Below are 20,666 nucleotides of genomic sequence, written 5' to 3' on the forward strand. Positions count from 1 at the left end.
ACAACAAAGCTGCTCATTAAATGATTTTCTTCAACAAGTAAAATACCAGCTATCAAATTGAGAAAAATAATCGTTGCACTATAGGAACACTTGACTAGGCCTCAAGTGACGTTTGAGTGATTTTGAAGCATTGGTTTCTTGTTTATTTAGGATTTCTTGGAATTAGAGATGCCCAATAACAACTGTAAAATAGTCATTTTGTATTGTTTCAAAACTGATATCGCGGCTTTCGAGTGAACTACTACTCAAGATGTGTACTAGGAAAGGTTAAATTACAAGAGCACATGTGAATCCTTACCAAGGTCAATAAGGAACACTTTCTTATTGAATTTCAAGGCCTGTTTGGATGTTGTGCAAGAGATCCTGATGTACCAAAGTACTTATCGTTTTTTGCTAATATTAAGAACTCCAAAGATCCTGTTACAAATTGAGCCTTTGGGGAATATTAATTATGATATTATAGGATTTTGGAAATACGTAGAGATCCAAAAGGTTGGAATCTAGTGCAAGATAGATCCATATGGGATATAAGCATATAAACGCCCATTGGTACATTGATCCTGTTTGTTTGTTTGTATTTCTTTGAAACAAGAGAAATGAACCTTCCAAGAGCATTTTTGCATTTTAGCTTGCTAGGAGCTCATCTAAATGATCCACGCATAAGGCAGGGTAACCCTGGGGTAGTCTAGACCGTTCAGCCTAGGTCCAGGCTGGATTAATTTTTCGTCCAGCATGGTCTGGCCTGTAGGCTTGTCACAGTCGGGTTATTGAACTGTGAACCAAGACCGGACCGGGTCATATCTCATTGCTCGCTCATATGCACCAGTTGTGTGCATGGTTCCATCCCCCAATTATGTACTTTAGATACAGCATATGCGCTAATGGATTGGAACCAATGGTCCGGATCCTATAACTACAACAGGGCGAGCTAGTGGTCTATATACCAAGTGGGCTTAAATGAAGGAAGGATTCCAAAACTGATGTTCCAATTTGCATGACTAACTATGATTTAAGGAGTTGGAGACAAACAATGCTAGGCAACCTTCCTCAAGTCCAAGTCCAAGTCCAAGTCCATTGTTGATGTCCAAATTCAAACCATTCACTCATGTCGTTTCCACTTATAGGTAGTGATTGATGGTTGCCTTCAGGTCAAAGTCCAAAACTGTCACTTTGGTGTCTTTGACTGGCCAATTCTGTGGGGGTGATAATTGCAAGAGGGCATGATCACCACTATGTGTGTGTGTGTGTGTGTGCGCGCGTGCGCGCGCACGTTGGGAACATGCATCGTTTTAGGAGTTGAGATAACCCTAGAAAATGGAACACAAGGGAAGGAAACTTGGGTTTGAAGAGTTGGACTCTTTCTATTCTCCCTCTCTTTTGTTTTCCCAACAAACAAAATTTATAAACTTAAGTTGCACGCTTGGAGGGGGCAAGCCCAAGGTCAGGGAGAAGAGACAAGAGATGGTCCTAACGAGGGCTCAATTTTGGGAGGCATGCTAGTTTGGTGTCCCGAGTGGAAATTTTGACTGTGAGCCACTGTAATTTATGAAGGGTTAATTCTAGTGTTCTCTATATAGCAGACATGCTTGGTAAACTTAGCATTAACAAATTAATGGAAGTTACCAAGGGTGGTGACTTGACCCACTTATGCATTCCTTTTATGCCCTCTTTTTAATTCATATATATATATATATATATATATATATATATATATATATATTAAAATCTTGATTGTGGAAAATCTAGCTAGGTTCACCCATGCTTTTCAGTGAGTCCAATTTTTCATACCTTTTCTTGATTTAGACCATTTCATTCCTTGTTCTTGAACGTATCTAGGAAAATGCCTATTTGGTTATAACTATTATATTGTAGTTTGCTTTGTAATTCGTCTTTAATAGCGTGATATTCATTGAAGACGAAAGATTATCACTTCCTCTTGCTTTAGTTCATTTCATTCCTTAGACATGAACGAATCTAGAAACTGCCTATTAAAATTTGTCCATGACTATTTTATTTTATTTTGAACATTGGGTTTTGTATTATGTCCAGTCATGGAATAAAATTTCGTACAGCTAATGAATATCCCACGCTCACATCCTATAGATGAATGATAAATATTTGGCACTAATTAATGAAGACATGGAACTAGTGAGTACCTATCAATTTATTTATTTTTAAAATCTTTTATAGATCACAATGTGATGCAGATGGCTTGTCTAGTAGAGAATGGGTTTTGAATTATGTAATTGTGATAAAATAAGTTTTTCGAGGAGTTCAAAAATAAAAAAAACCCACAGCATACCAAAAATTTACATTTCAAAAAAGTGTATTAGAATGTCAGAGAAGTACAATATAAGGTCCAACCCTTAAGTAAACAAATCGTGTTGAATGCATCTATATAGTCAGATGTGAGTCTATACAGCTTTACACCTATTATTTGTAGCTACCTTTATTAAATACCAAATATTTGCCCATAGATGAATGTCACAAACTGCCACCTTTTACCTGATATTTTATAAAGAGTCCATGTTTTTCAAAAAGGCATTTCAAGACTCAAGTTTTCATTGAAACTGCCAAAAGTGTTGACCCGAAGTTAATGTCAAGGTTGAGATCCGTATAAAATATTATTTTAACCTAATTTGGTTGAAAAGGTTTGGTTAGACTTATTTTATAATTATGCAAAAGGAATAGTTTAGCAAGTTTATTATGTATAACTCATCGTCAGCATGAGTTACTCGGACTAAGGTGCCTATTTAACAGCTACAGTGAAAGTTAGTAAAGTTCTGGAATGCCTTTTCAGAAAATGGCCCCTTTTCGGAATATCAGGCAAAAGGTTGTACTCTAAAATAAAATTTCCTTATTGCTTATATGAGGGCTAACAAAAAACGCCAATGGCCTCTAGATTTTCTTGTTTTTCTTAGTTATCTTTTGAGAATTTTGAGTTTATAGGAATCTTCCTAAGATCCCAAGAAGGTTGAAATATCCCTGACACCAAAGGATATGCAATACCATTGTTAAGGGAATGAGAATAAGAACGCACAAGTTGCAGTGAGTGCTTTTGGATCAGGAGTATAAAAATACAATAAAGGATGACACAGAAAAAAGAATATAGCAAAAAAGATGAGCAAGGCTTATTCGAGTGGAGATTTGGGCTTTTTTATTGGAAGATGAATAAAAAAAATGCATGTATTATAAAAAAGGAAGTGAACTAAATAACTCTTGTATATATCAAATAACACCAAAAAGAATTCACTTTGAATCTTTCCATGTCTTGGTTTGGAAGAGGATAATGAGGAAACCCAGAGAGCATGATCAGTGTGAAAGCAAAATGATTTGAACATCCCCAAAAGGGGCTGCTGAATTTGAAGCCTCTTGAGATCCTCCTCATTGTATTTAAGAAGCATCTGATTTCAACAACAGCTGCATTGAAATTCACAGTCTGACCTGGGGGCTTCTTGGTAGTTGTTTATAGCTTGTGTACTTGGGTGAGGGTGCGTGTGTGTGTCTGTGGTGTGAGAGAGCTTGCTTCCATTACCAGCCTCCCCAAAAAATCGGCCTAAGACTCGGCGCCAGGCTAGCCTCCTTAAAGAGGAAGCATATAATGCCATTGAACACAGCAAATTAAGTCATTGTCCAATGAAGTTGTTGAAGAGGTCGATCTCTAGCTAGTTCATTATACCTTTCTCGTTCTTTTAGCTAAGATCAAGTGTAGTATCGGCTCTAGCTAGTTCATCTATTGTCTTCTCAACAAGACAGCTGCTTCCATCATGTTCGAAATTTGAATAAATTAAGATCGCAACAAGAGTTAATCTTCTCTGCGACTTAATTGGTAAGTAATATTAGTATGAACTGAAACACTTTGAGAGGGTAGAAAGCAGACTGTTATCAAGGGTTGAGAAGTTAGCTAGAGAAGATCGCTTGAAACAAAGAAAAACTTTTTCTAAAGAAGGTATGGACATCAAGAATGAGACAGATAAGGTGGACGAATTCATGTTGCCTGGCTTTAGGTTCCATCCAACAGATGAAGAGCTCGTAGGGTTCTACCTCAAAAGGAAGATACAGCAGAAGCCTCTCTCTATCGAGCTCATCAAGCAGCTGGATATATACAAGTATGATCCATGGGATCTTTCAAGTAAGTCTGATGCTTCTTCCCTTCACCTCCCCTTTCTATTCTTTATCTGAACATGCTTCTACTTTTCTACGACCATTCGTTATTCTAATAAATAAGCTGCTGAACCAAAGTTGTGAATAATTAATATGCTAGCTTACCGTGTAGAGACTTGCACCCTTGATCACTTTATTTTCCTGGTTGAAGCTTTAGCTTGCTAGATATATGTTTTGTCAAAGAAGGATCTTATTCAATATTATTATCTTTTTACTTTTTTCGTATCTCTCCCCTACTTCTGTTGGAATTCATATTTAAGAAATGAGCTTGTTTAGCATATTAAAGAAAAAAGGAAAAGGAATCAATGAGCTTGTTTAGCCTAAAAAAAAAGAAGATGCTGGTGATGCAATGATGCTTTTACCAGTGTAGAAGTTGATACCATCGACCTTGGTGAGGGAAACACATCTAAATGTAGCTAAAAGTCTCCTCTAGTTTTACCGCTATTTAGAAAGTTTTGACTTACGTCTTTTAATCTCTACTTTGTTAAATATGTTAAACTTTATGCTGCCAATAATGTTGTTATTCTCTCTCTGTGTGTGTGAATATAAAAGGTATTTTTTTTTCTTTCTTTTTTTTGTAATAAGAGTCCCTGTTGTTGTTTTTTTTTTGAAGAAAAAAATATTTATTAAATAATCAAGATGGAAAGTATTACATCAAAATCCTATGTGATGAGAAATCACTAAGGAAGAAAAATTCAGATTTTACATGAGATTAAAGTTAGATAACCATTGAAAGTCCTTGTTAGGCCACTTAAAGCGAATCCGGATGAGAAGTTCACGTTGGGCAGCCTTAGCAATTGCATTTGAATCCAAATAAGTCTCTCTGAAGATTCTGTTATTCTTCTGAATCCAAATCAGCCGCCAAAAAATGCTCACAAAGTATAAAAAGTCCTGTTGTTATCATCAAGAACGTGCTAAAGAACGTATAAACTTTATTTTTCTTTGGTATATTTACCTGCTTTTGCAATTTTGGCGGTTTTTCCCATATATTATTCACAAGACCTTTAGCTTGCATGGCCCGTCTTTTTGCAAATTTGAATGATGTTGCATGAAAATATATTTTCGGCTATGATACTCGATAACTGTACTCATTTCTGCCGTCTTTTTAAGGACAAATAAAAACTGAAACGTAATGAACCATGTTATGGGATGAAAATCTAATCATAGCTAACACGAAGGATATGATTTCTTTTATTCTCTTCACTTGGTTTGGTCCCTAGTGCAAATCTAATCGGGTTGTTCATTGTCTTCTATTTTTGTCATCTGTGCATGAAAGAAGAGTTGGCGACCATGGGCGAGAAAGAGTGGTATTTCTACTGTCCGAGGGACAGAAAGTATCGGAACAGTGCGCGGCCGAACAGAGTCACAGGAGCAGGCTTCTGGAAAGCAACAGGAACAGACAGGCCCATCTACTCCTCTGAAGGAACCAAGTGCATTGGACTCAAGAAGTCACTCGTGTTCTACAGAGGCAGGGCTGCCAAAGGGATCAAAACAGATTGGATGATGCATGAGTTCAGGCTGCCTTCTCTCACCGACTCAAGCTGCACAACTAAGAAGCCTCTGGACAAAAACATCCCACCAAATGTGAGCCATCATAAGTAACCAGTCTCATGCATGCATCTGTGCTTTACCTTACATATAAACAGACATGTAATTAATACACTCATGACTTAAAATTATGCTTCTTAATTTTCTTGGGGTTTTCAGGACTCGTGGGCAATCTGTAGGATCTTCAAGAAAAACAATCCCATGGCTCAGAGAGCACTCACTCGCTCTTGGGCGTCCCCACCACTTAAAACCAACATTGATTCTGATGTATTCCTGCATGATGTAAGCTCCAGCCAATTTACTTCAGAGAACATCTCTTGCACCACTGAATCCGGGTTAAGAATCCAAGTTTGCAGCAATAATGAGTTGCAAACTTCTGCTGATCAGGGGTTCTCATCTCTATCTTTACCAGCCTACAACAGACCAATGTCACAAGCTTGCAAACCGTCCGCTGCTCCATTTTCGATTCCATTTACAGAGGCACCTGTCAATTATGTCTTCTCACCGCTCGATATGCTTATGAACCTTTCTCCAGGCATAATCGGCGATGTCAACAAGGCGGCCCCGAGTATCGACTTTGGACAGCAACAACATCATGGTATCAGTTTTACTGGAAATCTGCAACAGCAGAATGGAGAAGATGAGACATGCTTGAGGAATCCCCAGAGTGACTGTGTGGGACTTAGTCAATTGGCAACAATAACTAGAGCAGCAGCAGGCTTCACATTCAATCTGCAGCCGAGTAATTTGGATGCATGGAAATCAAATTTATCGTGGGATTCTCCCGGAACATGTCCAAGTGAGATGCCCACAACTTATTCAACAAACAGGACTTCTATTTGGTAGGAAGCAATATCTTGCAATATGTTTTCCTTCTGCAGCAAAAAAGCGGGCGAAAGATACAGTGACACCACCATGTATCAATTAATTCATGTATATCTATACGTACAAGGCCAATGAAACAGCACAAGATGCAAAAGATTGTTGTGCATGTAGTTTTTAAAGTTTTTATGAGGCTTTAGTGCATGTCTGATAGATACAAGAAGTTTATGCTAACAGGAAAATGCAGCAGCAGAGAACACATGCATAGTACAAAGCAGACTCTCTGTGTGTTTGTGTTAAGAAAAGAGTTGTGGATGTTGATCGAGATCCAGCAAAATGAGAAAAAATGTGGAAAGAATTATCCCAATCTTTAGAGGAAATATCAATCAGCTAAAAATAGCGGAGATTACCTAAGAAAAACGTTGGAGATTACCCTACGTGATTGTTGGAGACTACTTTAGGAAGTTTCCTTGTCGTCTTCTTCTTGTATTTATCCTTGGGCTGCATTCCTTTTGAGGATATTGAATAGAAGAGAGAAGTGAGGCTTGGAGATCGTGGACGTAGGTTCTATCTAGTAGCTGAACCACGTTATATTTTGCATTTGTGTGTTCTTGCATCATATTGCGGTATCAGAGCCATAATAAGGATTCACCCTTGTTTGTTTATCGTCCCTTTGTGTTGGACATGATTCTCGTCTTCTGGTCATGTTTGCCATCACCTTGTTCGTGCTGCTGCTCGTGGTCTGCTGTCATTAATGGAGTCCCAGCCAAACATGTCGTTGACTTCCTCAGGATCATAGTCACAATCCTATCACTCAATGTAATACTTTTCCCAGCTTGGTTCCTATCAAACTCTATAGAAACAACTACTGACTTTGCGGTCTCAAATCCAGTCCCTCATGAGCAACCAAGACTTATTCAAATTTGTTGGTGGTTCGTATCCGACTTCAAAGATGCATTTGGACAATGGAAAAGATGAAGCTGCCTCCATTAATCCTGAGTATCAGTCAAGGCATCGTGGAGACCAACTTTTCTTTGTGTTGGATCAAAGCAACATTGTCTGAATCGATTTTAAGCCAGATTATTAGAATACCCCAGTGCTTGTGATGCATGTGTTGTCTTAGAGCGTTCACACGCCTCTCAATCATCTCTACGCATTCTTCAACTGAAGGATCAATTAAGAAACGTGAAGAGAGGGGGAGAAGATATGCCAGACTACCTCAATCCTTGTCAATTCCTTGTGGACACTAGGTGAGCAAATTATAAAAGATAATGATTTAGATACTAATGGCCTACCTGTCTATTTTGAGAGTTTTATCACCACCGTGACTGCTGCCAAAAATTTGTCAACGTTTGTTGAGTTTTGTTAAAAATAAAATAACAAACTAAAGAAGAAGATTGTTCACTAGAATGAAAAACATACAGAAATGGTGCAAGAGAAGGAGAAGGCTACAAAAGGCTTCAATACATTCTGATGACTTATCAAAATGATGATACATGGTTGCTATATATATAACATTCAAGCCCAACCAGAATTTAATTACATAGTAAATTCTTACCATAAAAAAACTAAAAGACTATTACATTTTCAAGGAAAAAAATTAAATGAGAGAGGAACCCAAAGAGTTTATATAGAAAACTGCAAATAACCTTAATGTAAAACAAATTTCCAAAATAAAGGAGGAATACGAAGAGTCAAGCTTATAATTTCAACAAACCTTAATGTAAAACGAGTTTTCCAAAAATGAAGGAGGAATACGAAGAGTCTAGCTTATAATTCCAACAACCCTTCTTAAGCTAGGCTATAACGACACCTAATTTCTCTCTCAATTTATTGAAAGTTTCATTCTTTAATGCTTTTGTAAAGATATCAGTCACTTGGTCTTGAGTCTTGCAAAACTTGACATTGACATCTCCATCTTTGACCAAGTCTCTAATGAAATGATACTTGATTCGAATATGCTTGTTTTTGCCATGAAAAACTGGATTTTTGGTGAGTACTATGGCTAAACTATTGTCACAAAACAAAGGAGTGTTTTCCCATTGAGGATGCTTTAGCTCATGAAGAATCCACCTTAGCTAGAGAGCTTGACAACTAGAAAGAGCCAATGAAATATACTCAGCTTCGGTTGTGGAGAGAGCAACAACATCTTGCTTCTTCGATGCCCACAAGATTGCACCTGAGCTAATGTAAAAAATGAAACCTGAAGTGCTTTTACTATCATCTCTATTTCCACCCCAATCACTATCACAAAAACCCACCAATTTTGAATTTTCGACACATTTATAATGAATTCCATAATTGATAGTGCCACGCGCATATCTCAAAATTCTTTTGCCTATGTCCCAATAAGTATTAGAAGGAGATTTCATAAATCTGCTAATCATGGTGACAACAAATATAAGATCAGGTCTTGTAGTAGTCAAGTACATAAGACTACCAACAAGGCTTCTATAGAGAGTTGCATTGATTTTTCTCTCACCATCATTTTTGCTAAGTTTCAATCTAACTTCCATAGGAGTATTAAGAGATGTAGCACCTTCCATTCTGAACTTCTTCAATATATTTTCAGCATACCTGTTATCATCGCAAAATTTTACTTTCGCAAGTCAAACTGATCTTTGAAAAAGATTTTGAAAATAACTCGTCTCCGTTTTAAAATGCGGGATAATTCCGAAGAATGGGACTCGTCTGTCGGTACGAGGTTCAACCGTTCCTGACGCCTTTACTAGAGGTAATTGAACCAAGGATCAAAAGTGTGATTAGCTTTGATCGATTTGTCTAAATCGTGTTTTATTTCCTAAATGCACAAAGAATCAGGCATGTGCTATGCATTTTCTGAAAATGCAGATTTGAAAACATGATGTTTGCTTCTGAGATTTGAAATACTTGGAAAATTCTTGGAAAAGATATCACTTGGAAAATCGTGAATCATGGTGAAAGATTATTTCTAAGGAAAATGAAAATCGATTTCTGGGGAATCTTGAAGTTTTATGAAAATCAATTTCTGAGAGAACTTAGATAATTCTGAGAAAGTTTAAACTTTGGTATTGAAGATATAACTTGGAAAATCATGATTTGAACTTTGAAAAAGACTTGGATCATCCTTTGAAACTCAATGCTTTTGAGAAAATTTATTTCTGAGTAAGACTTAGGAAATTTTGAGAAAATCGATTTCTCTGAATTGGAATTGGAATTGGAATTGGAATTGGCAAATAAATGAAATGAATGAATATGATTTTGAGGAATTGAGAAAATCTTTTTGTATTTTTGAGAAATGCAGTGCATTTTGAAGTTAGCCTAAGAGTGTAGGCTGAATGTGGCTAATACGAAGATCACAAATCTGGGTTTTATTCGTATTCTGACTATGGCCATAAATACGAATTCCACCGAGTTTGTCAACTCCCTAAGAGCTTGTGCACGTGTCATTCGTGTAGACTATGGTGAATTTATAAAAATATGCATGAATGATACATTCATCAGATATTAAAATTTGCAGAATTAAACTATATGCAATGCATCTTATTCTAAGCACAAATTGAAATTCTTATTCCAAATTTAATTACAATTTACATCACTAATTGAATTTAAATCATTGCTCGCTGATAGGTTGCCCCAGCATTCTTGAGTCCAAACGGCATGACTGTATAACAGAAAGTGCCCCATGGCGTAATGAAGGATGTTTTGGATTGGTCACGAGCGGCCAACTTGATCTGATTATATCCGGAGTATCCGTCCATGAAGGAGAACATGATGTGCCCAGTCGTGCTATCAACCAAGAGATCGATATTCGGGAGCGGATAATCATCTTTTGGAGTGACTTTATTGAGATCGCGGAAGTCAATACAAATTCACACTTTGCCATTCTTCTTGGGGACTACAACGATATTCGCCAACCAATCCGGATAATCTATTGCTTGGATGAATCCAGCTGTAAGCAAATCCTCAAGTCCTTCCTTGACCTGTTGCTCGATTCGAGGATCCATTTTCCTTAACTTCTGCTTAACTGGTTTCACATCAGGCTTCAGAACGAGTCGATGTTCCACCAATTTAGGATCTAAACTTGGCATATCCTCATAAGTCCATATGAATACTTCTTGGTACTGCTTGAGAAATTCAATGAGCCTTTCCATCTCATCTGTACTTAGGCTGGTGCAAATCTTGAGAATTTTCGGACTGTCTTCTGAACCAATATTGATGTCCTCAGTCGGATCCTGGACTAGGGTCGATGGTTCATCTTGTTTCTGAATCGCTGCAAATTCTGGCAACTTTGAAAGCGACGAATCAAATTCTGCCATTTCTTATGACTGCTTTGTGACCTTACTGTCCTCTGCTCTTGCCCGGACCCGATAAATCTTTGCAGGTTTCGATGTGATTGAAGAATTGATGACTAATCTTTTTATCGGTTGGGAAGACATTCTGAAATTTTGAAAAGGAATAGCTTTTTAGAAAAAGTTCATTCATTGTGGCATAAATTACATGAAATGAAAAAGATAAGAACAACAAATTTTGAGGACAAACTGCAGAGGAATAAGAAAAAGATGACATCCAAATAGACAAGAAAAATGATAGCTTTATTGAAGACTTAAAATGAGATGAAGACATTTAAAACGAACTGAAATAGGACATTGTCCCTACAAACTACGAAAATCAAATGAATGAAATGGAGAAAGACAGATAGTAGAAAATTTTAATGAATTCCCTTAATGAAGACAGTATCTTTGTGAGATCTTTGGCCCATGAATCCCAGTCCTGCTCCACGCGGATGATGATCAGGGATCACTGGCTCTAGTCAGCCATCTTCGTTCTTGCCCAAGCCTTTGAAAGGCTGATAACCATGCTTCAGTAACAGGTCAAACCCTTTCTTGGTTCTTATAAACTGCGGGAAAAGAGGATGGTCTTTGAAAGTACTGTAATCAAGACGTCCTCCAATCTTAAAGAAATGTGGTCCTTGCCATTGGACCATCGTTGCTGTGTGGTTTATCTCGGATGCTGCTTCTAACTTTAGCATTTCAAGGCTTTCACTGAGAACAACTTCTTCACTTTTCCTGATGCTGGGGATGTCGGCAGTACAAGTTGGTTTAGGGATCATAGGCTGAGGTAGCCTCTCTTCTGGATCTTCCCCCAAAACAGTAGTTATCATGCTGCCTTTGGACCACTTGATGCACTGATGTAGAGTGGATGGTACGACGTTGGCATTATGAATCCATGTTCTCCTCAGTAGAAGATTATACGTTGGCGGCACATTAACGACGTGGAAAAGCACTGTATGAACAGAGTAGTTGATAAATATTTCTAAGAAGATCTTTCCCTTTGTTGTCTGTCCGTGATTGTCAAATCCATAAATGGTAATCGGATCCGGTGTGTATTCTTCTTCTTTTATACCCAGAGCCTTGGCAGTCATTTCAGGACAAATGTTGAGGCTACTGCCTCTGTCTATAAGCACGTGGGGTACAGTCATTCCCCGGGTTCGCACTACAATGTACAAAGCATTATTATAAAATGCGTGAGGCTTTGGCAGATCCTCATCTGAGAAAGTTATGGGAGCATTGGTCATGGCCTGATTAACGATCTGAGCCATGTCTTCAGGCGTGGTGCCTGGCTTGACCTTGATTTTCCGCAATAAATCATCCAGGACTTGCTGCTGCTTGGGAGAGGCACGCGCCAACTCAAGAATCGAGATATTGGATAGGGCAGTGATTGGTCTTTGCACTATATCGACCTTTTATTATGATGTTTTCCCTTTTTCTGAAGCAGACTTGATAAAGCTCTTGGGAAACCACGACACTCTCTTGGCTACCTCTGGAGATACCCCAGCGGGCTCTTTTGAGACTTTCAGCTTACTGAGAGCTGAAACGAGGTCCATCTTCTGAGAACTTGACTGGGCCTTATGCAATACTAGTACCTGATGTTGTACCTTGATATCGCTGTTAGGGCATGGCTGGATATGATCTTGTGGTTGAAAAGGATAATCAAATATCATTGTTGTTGAGTGATAGAAGAAAGGCTGATTTAGAATTCTCATTTTCTCATCTTTGGCACCTTCTACTAGCAAATTTTTATCAATATAATCTTGGATGATATTTTTGAGAATGAAACAGTTCTCGGTATCATGTCCCACAGTTCGGTGGAACTTGCAGAATCTATCCTTCATTTTTCCCATAACCACTGGTGGGTCAGCTACCCTTGGAAGCTTAATCATGTCACTGCCGAGCATATATTCTAGCACTGTCTCGAGGGACTGGTCTAGGGGAGTAAACTTGCGGTTATAACTCCATCCTTCCCGCTTCGGCTTTTCTTGTGGTCTTGACCTCTGCTCGAGAGTTTATTGTGATTGTCTATCATATTGAGGCATCGACTTGCCTTTCTGATCACTTTTGTTGGGATTTGACCCTCCTAAACCACAACTGTGATTTTTTCCATTTCCTTTATTCTGATTCTTGCTGTTGCTGGTAGAGTAGGTAAAATGGGTTTTCTTCTTTGAACCCTGTTGACTGTTATTCTTAGTAAACATGAAACCTTCATAAGACCCGTTCTCCATACTCAACTCGAGCCATTTGGCTCGCTTTGTTAATTCTATGAAGCTCTTCGATGGAGACGTAGAAATTAACCCCCTCAGGGGTTGCGAGAAGTTGCTCAGGATTAAAGATAGTGTGTGTCCCTCTGCTATCGACTCACGCATCTTGTTGCAAGCGGTTCTCCACCTATGAATGAAATCCCTGGCTTTCTCGTTTTCCTTCTGCTTCAGACTGCAGAGATGACTGAGAGTCGGGAGTGCTTCAGCATTGAATAGAAAGCGCTCAATAAATAAATTGACCACTTTATCAAACTCTTTCAGCTCTATGGGGTTAATATGTTTTGAATACCACTTTGTTGTGATACCCTCCAAACTGTGAGGGAAGCAGAAAAATAAGGTAGGATTATTCCTCTTGAACCTGGAACATTCTGCGAAAAATAGGGCGGGATGTGCTTTTGGATCGCCTGAACCATCAAACTTGATAAATTTCTTAGGGAGATTATCAAGATCATCATCCCCATCTAGTCCATCATAAAAGTCTTCGCTTGTAAAGACCATTTTTCCTTTGTCACGAGCTTAAAGGTCTTTGACCATTTTCATCATGTCTTTGAGTTGTGATTGAGTAGGGTCATCGACAGATTGATTCCTGGACTTATAAGCCGACCCCTGCCCCTGAGTCGACTTTTTAAATTCTTGTTCGGTTTCATACTCTTTATCAGTATCATCTGCTGATTCTGATTCATCCGACATTTCCTCATGGCGATTTTGCTTTTTAATGATTTTCACATTCTTGGTTGTATGACCCCTATCCTTCTACTTGATCTGAGTCTGCTCAGCACTAGCTTTAGCTTGTTTTGTCAGCATTTTGGTCATCATCTTTGTTAATATGGCATACATTTGAGGATCATTGTCACTCTCTACCTGTTGCCCTTGATTTCTGGCTGATCGGGGTGAGTCCATTTCTTCGTCCGAAGCTGTTGAATATGTGATTCCTTCAACTGATGCAGTTTTCTTTCCGGACCTTGTCTGAACCATTGAGTGTCACGAATGCTCTCTGTAGGGCAAAACTGAGGATTAACTATTGAAAATGTTTTGAGTAGGGAATATTTGCTGAATATCTGGTAGACAATTTGAAGGATGTTCAATTACTAGAAACTGAGTCATCATTGGAGTCACGACAATTACGCTGATATTCTTTACAAAATAAACAATTGAAAATATGCCTTGTTACCTAGGCGAGGTTGTCAAACCAAGATAGGATGAAAATTAAAGGAATTTTATTGAAGGAAAAACATGGTTTTATTAATAATACACTTGACAAAGGGGAGGGGGACAGCCAATTTTCCACCACTCCTGATAATAAGAGGACACTCAAGGACCAGGAAAAATAGTGAGAGTAACAAAAGAATCCCAGCCATGTCTGACAAAATGGTATGCTCTGGACCACTGATCTGATGTGAGATCGAATTCTGACAAGATCCCTGATAGTAGACGAATTTCTACGCGCTTGTCTATAAGAGAACTACATGACACACCGCTCTAGATGATAATATGCGCAGAAGAATGGGCCAAGTAGCTTGAATTGTTTGTTGTATGCATAAGTATATCTGGGAGGTGATTCCTGATGATCAAGGTAGTCTCATACGACTTCTTCCTCCTGAAGGTTATCGATCAAGAATCGGTATCGCACAACTGGCAGAAGCTTTTCACTATTGTATCTGAATGAACTGACTCGAGCTGGCACATGTCGGAGGAACCAAGATTGCAATGCATAGGTGCATCCTTCGACTAGAATTGATTCTCCGAGTGTGAAATGGGTCAACCCTCGGTATAGAAAAGCGAGTGCGGCCATGGCTATAGAGAAGCGAATGGTCTGTCGACTTCCCCACCTTCGCAAAAGTTGAACTATCCTGATATCCATGTAATTCCGTCCATCTGAAAAAAGAGCTAATCCCACAGTGCATAAGACCATCGCATGCTGGATTCTCTCTCGAGCTGTTCGAGATAAGGAATTGACTTCTACAAATGCCCCATATTGCCTGTAGATCTCGAGGAGGTTTACATACTCATTTTTATTCTCCTCGATCAATGGCCAAGACTTGTGTCCTGTCATGCGAGCTAAAGCGTCTCGGGGATCCAGACCTTTGACATTGATTAAGAAATGTTTCTCCAGTGGATCTTCAGGCTGACCAGCTGGCTCGGGCAATCCCATAATTTCTGAAAACTCATTCATCAACAAAGTCATTTCTCCCCATGGGAACCAGAAGGTACTAGTGCTTGGATTCCACCGCTCTGCCAGTGCGTGGATCAAATTGTCGTTGATTGTCTGTTTTCCCACCGCGGATGTCAGTTCCAATCCACAATCGTTCAAATGGTCCGAAAACATACGAGAGAAGTTCTTGCGCCATGAATAATACCACCAAGGAAGGAAGGATCCGGTGCTGAGCACTCGATGTTCTGGAAGACTTTGTCGCACCTCGTAGGAGATGTGACCCTCAGGAAAGACTAAATCAAGTTGACTGGATGCCATCAGACTGAAAAACATGGAGAATTGGAATAAGACTTAGAAAAATATAGGAATTTTGAAAAATTGTAGGCAGGATAAAAATGAAGCAGGAAATTCGAGATCTAAAAGAACGGAAGGATGAAAAATCACCTGGAGTTTTGAAGAAAATAGAGGAGAATTTGAAAAATCACCCAGGGTTTGAATAAAACAGGAATTTTAGACAGTATATGGAAACAAATGTAAAAATTTAGGGATTTTTGAAAAATCGTCTAGTGTTTTTGGAAAAACTTATGAAAATATGGAAAATAAAAGGAGACGACTACAACACATTCAATCACATCATGCACAAACAAGTATGCACATACAGCATTCCCCAAAAGCTGACTCTAGATGCACAAATTTTGAAATAGTTGTAGGACCTTAATCCTAACTCTAAGGTTCAGATCATCTGTGTCCAATCATGCTATGCCTATATACTCAAGCCAAGGCCCGATGTATGTGGCATAAAATCAATTTCTCATGTTCTAGGTTCAAGTTTTCCAACATCCTTGAGCACCTGCCGATATACTTTGGACTATGGCCTTTGGTACGTGGCAGGGGGGCGTTAGCTCAAATAAGTGGCCCACTTGTGAGGCTCTATCTCGAACTATGGTTCTAGAAGAGAGCCCAACAATGTGATGACCGGGTAGACATAGGTGGGGTGGTTTTTTAAAACATGAGCACATGCAGGAAAATCAGAAGGCTCTAAAACCTAAAGAGATAGAGATTTTAAAATTTTTTGAAGAAGCATACATTGTTTGCATTCAAATCCTAAATTGAGGAGTGTTGTATTAGACCTAGGTATATGTGAGCATGAATAATTCTCCTCAATATAGTCCTACCAAACCATGCCTAGTCTACATGTAATCCATGTCAGCTGGTAAATCTAGGCTCCTAGGTTCACATGATATCATGAAATAAAAGCTGACATTCCACGGAACACGATTTTGACAATTTGAACTAAGTCAAGCACACAATTGATCAGGCGAAGATAGGTCCCATCACGGTCGCCAAACCTGTTATCATCACAAAATTTTACTTTTGCAAGTCAAACTGACCTTTGAAAAAGAATTTGAAAATAACTCGCCTCCATTTTAAAATGTGGGATAATTCCGAACAATGGGACTCGCATGTCGGTACGACGTTCAACCGTTCCTGGCGCCTTTACCAGGGGTAATTGAAACAAGGATCAAAAGTGTGATTAGCTTTGCTCAACTTGTCTAAATCGTGTTCTATTTCCTAAATGCACAAAGAATCAGGCATGTGCTATGAATTTTCTGAAAATGCAGATTTGAAAACATGATGTTTGCTTATGAGATTTGAAATACTTGGAAAATTCTTGGAAAAGATATCACTTGGAAAATCGTGAATCATGGTGAAAGAATATTTCTAAGGAAACTGAAAATCGATTTCTGAGGAATCTTTAAGTTTTATGAAAATCAATTTCTGAGAGAACTTAGATAATTCTGAGAAAGTTTGAACTTTGGTATTGAAGATATAACTTGAAAAATCATGATTTGAACTTTGAGAAAGACTTGGATCATCCTTTGAAACTCAATGCTTTTGAGAAAATCGATTTCTGAGTAAGACTTAGGAAATTTTGAGAAAATTGATTTCTCTGAATTTGAATTGGAATTGGAATTGGAAAATGAATGAAATGAATGAATATGATTTTGAGGAATTGAGAAATTTTTTTTCTATTTTTGAGAAATGCAGTGTATTTTGAAGTTAGCCTAAGAGTGTAGGTTGAATGTGGCTAATACGAAGATCACAAATCTGGGTTTTATTTGTATTCTGACTATGGCCATAAATACGAATTCCACCGAGTTTGTCAACTCCCTAAGAGTTTGTGCATGTGCCATTCATGTAGACCATGGTGAATTTATAAAAATATGCATGAATGATACATTCATCAGATATTAAAATTTGCAGAATTAAACTATATGCAATGCATCTTATTCTAAGCAGGAATTAAAATTCTTATTCCAAATTTAATTACAATTTACATCACTAATTGAATTTAAATACAGGAAATTAAAGGAAAGTAAAGTCTTCAATATCCCTGCCAAACTAGAAAACTTGTTAGTGAAGAAATGTCGGCTTTTCTAGATTTATCCAGTAATATTTGGAAATTACTGGATTTTGCTAGATATAAGCTTTTTCCATGATTCCCTCAAATAAACATAATGAAGTATGAAATAAAATAGAATAAATATGGAAATAGGATTTGAAAATTCAAAATTGGGGTCAAAATGACCAAAATACCCCTTATAGCAAGACTATGGCCTTGAAATCAGAGTTTTTAGAAAGATATTTTATAAAATGCAAGTTTTGAAATTCAAATAAAGATAAATCAAACTAAATATGATATTAAATGATTAAAATTATGAAAATTAGGATTTAGAATTTCAAAATTTAGGTCAAATGACCAAAATGCCTCTGATAGCAAGACTATGGCCTTGAAATCAGGGTTTTCTGAAATAGATTTTGGTAAAAACTTGGGATTTATGATTAAAATAAGTATAAAATCAAACATGAAACAACCTATAATGATTATAAACATGAACAAACCCTAAAAACATGCACTTATGCACGAAAATCAAGAAATATCACAAAAATTGTGATTTTGGCAGTGTTTCAAGATCCTGCGGGTGCCCTGTTTTGCAATTTGATTAATTCAGGCATCAAACGGATTCCAAAATTCATAAAAATTGGTACCTGCACTTGTTATGACCCTAAAATCAGATTGGAATCATAAAAATAATTTTTTGACATTATTTTAATCTGAAAAATTGCATTAAAACCCTAAAATATGTTATTTTTAACATATGTCACGAACCAGTTTCAGAGTTAGACCCAAATCAGGGGTCAATCTTCCATGAAAATTTTTGAATTTTTACAGAGGTAAACTAGACATAAAAACAGAGGTTTTTTTTTTACATATTGGAAAAATCTTCTCCGGTTAGGAAGAAACCTTTCCGGCAATCTGGACTTACATATTGCGAATCAAACATGAGTTAAAACAGACACTTCCGATTGCGAATTCATGAATAAATAGCAGTACTAATACAAAATATCTGATATTTTAGAAGTGAACAGTGATCAGAAAAATAATAAGACTCCCTTTTTACAGATCATGAATCGGATCTGTGGTTTGGGATCTATGCGCAACTCTAGTCTGATTAGAGTTTTGGTAAACCCTAACGAGTTTTAAATTTGAAATTTGATTTTCTGACAAAGTAAAAATACTAAACTGATACAAAAAATTATCAAAATTTTACAGTAAATATATCACCTCAACATGAATCTACAGTACTTTACGGATCTCAAATCGGATATCGGATGAGAAAAATAACACAACTGCAAGTTACCTCTTGAATTTAAATATCGATTTTATAGATTGAAAATCACGGTTTGATGTCTGATTTTTCTGACAGAGTTCCCGAATTCCAAAACCTCTTATTTTTTTAAAGTAGTTCACTGACACATCCTTGAACAACATATAAAAATTTCAGGAATTTACAGTGAATATTTTAATACGAAATAGCATGCTCTTTACTGTTCTAAGTTTAAAACACACAGAAATTTAGGAAAAACTAATAAATCATGCTTTAACTAATGAAAACAATAATAAAAAATAGTAAACAGTAAAACGAAATTGATTTCTATGTTAAAACACATGTAATAAACATAACTAAGTAAAAAAAATAAATAAAAACAGGGAATCCATGGCTGGAATTTTATTTTACCTTTAAAATCATGGATTTAACCCATTAAAAGGGTAAATCACATGTTTTATTGGTTAAGAACATGAAAAACCATGCTACAATCAATTCTAACGGATTAGAATCCCTGAAAAACACCAAAACAGGGTTAGATCATCTTCTTGAACCTCTCTTGAGGTTCTTGAACTTGAATCCATGGTTTAATCCATGAAGGGGATGGCACAAATGGCTAAAATTGATTTAAAACATGAAAAAGTATTGAATAAAACTAAAAAATATTATAAAATATTACCTTGGTGCTTACAGCAATGGAGGAAGGGCTGGAGAGGAGAGAGAAGCTCCAAGAATCCACCAAGGAAGAAGATGAAAAATAGCCCCCCCTATGGATTCTTTAAATAATAAAAAAGATTAGGTTTAAAATGGAGAGTTTTGAAAAATTTGGACTCCTAAAGGGGGGGGGGGCGATTTTTCCTAATTGGGTTTGACTTTTTGACTTTCCTAATTAACCTAGGACTCCTAATTGAACCAAAAAGAACCCAAATGTGGCACCACCTAGTGTGGGCCCACATTTGTTTTTCAAGTTTTAAATAAAACCTTTAAAAACCATAGTTTAAAAACCAAATTAAAAAATGGATTTTCAAAGTGGATTTTGACTCTTCTAAATTTCTAATACTAACCAAAACACTGACTAACCCTAGTCTAGCCCTGACTTTCTCAAATGTGGCGCCACCTCGAGTGGGCCCTACTTGAATTTTCAAAAACGATTTTAAAACTTGAAATTGAGAGAATTTTCGAAAGATTTTCAAAAGTAAACTTGAAATTGAAAGTTTTGAAATGTCATAGAGTTCCAATTGGGTCAGAACTCCTCTGGATGTGGCGCCAACTGAGTGGACCCACATCAGATTTTGAAAAATTTGAAATAAACATCGAAAATAAATTTGAAAAGGGGTTGAAATCAGCAACTGAAATTCAAGATTTTTGAAAATAGAGTCTCAAGCGGACTGGAACTTCGGGTTAGAGTCCTGAACTCTTAGTACTATGAGATTTTGGATTTTAAAAGCCAAATAAAAGAGTTTTTGAAAGATTTTATCAAAAATTGGTAAAACAAATCGAAAAATTCAGTCAGGGTTAGACTCCTAACTCGACCGAAACTCTGAAATAGAGTCCTGAATTAACTGGACTCTGTAAAATGACCTAAATTTTGAAAACAAACGGAAAAAGACTGAAAATGGAAGTAAAACAGACTCTTGACTGAACTAAGACTGTGGGACAAAGTCTTGATCGGACTGAAACTCTCAGAATTTTGAGAAATTTGATAAATAAAAGAATCTAGAAGCGACACCAC

The 20,666-nt window shown here is 37.3% G+C and overlaps 1 protein-coding gene across 1 annotated transcript; it reads left to right on the forward strand.

Annotated features, from left to right (window-relative positions):
• Window positions 1-3,951: 3,951 nt before the first annotated feature.
• LOC149816822 (protein FEZ-like) lies at window positions 3,952-6,558 on the forward strand. The gene is made up of 3 exons (XM_089986971.1): window positions 3,952-4,132; window positions 5,444-5,748; window positions 5,872-6,558. Exons 1-3 carry the CDS (start codon window positions 3,952-3,954, stop codon window positions 6,556-6,558), a joined length of 1,173 nt encoding a protein of 390 aa, XP_089843097.1.
• The last annotated feature ends 14,108 nt before the right edge of the window (window positions 6,559-20,666 follow it).

This window comes from Nuphar pumila, chromosome 14, assembly GCF_984573655.1.
Source record: "Nuphar pumila chromosome 14, dmNupPumi1.hap1.1, whole genome shotgun sequence".
Lineage (NCBI taxonomy): Eukaryota > Viridiplantae > Streptophyta > Magnoliopsida > Nymphaeales > Nymphaeaceae > Nuphar > Nuphar pumila.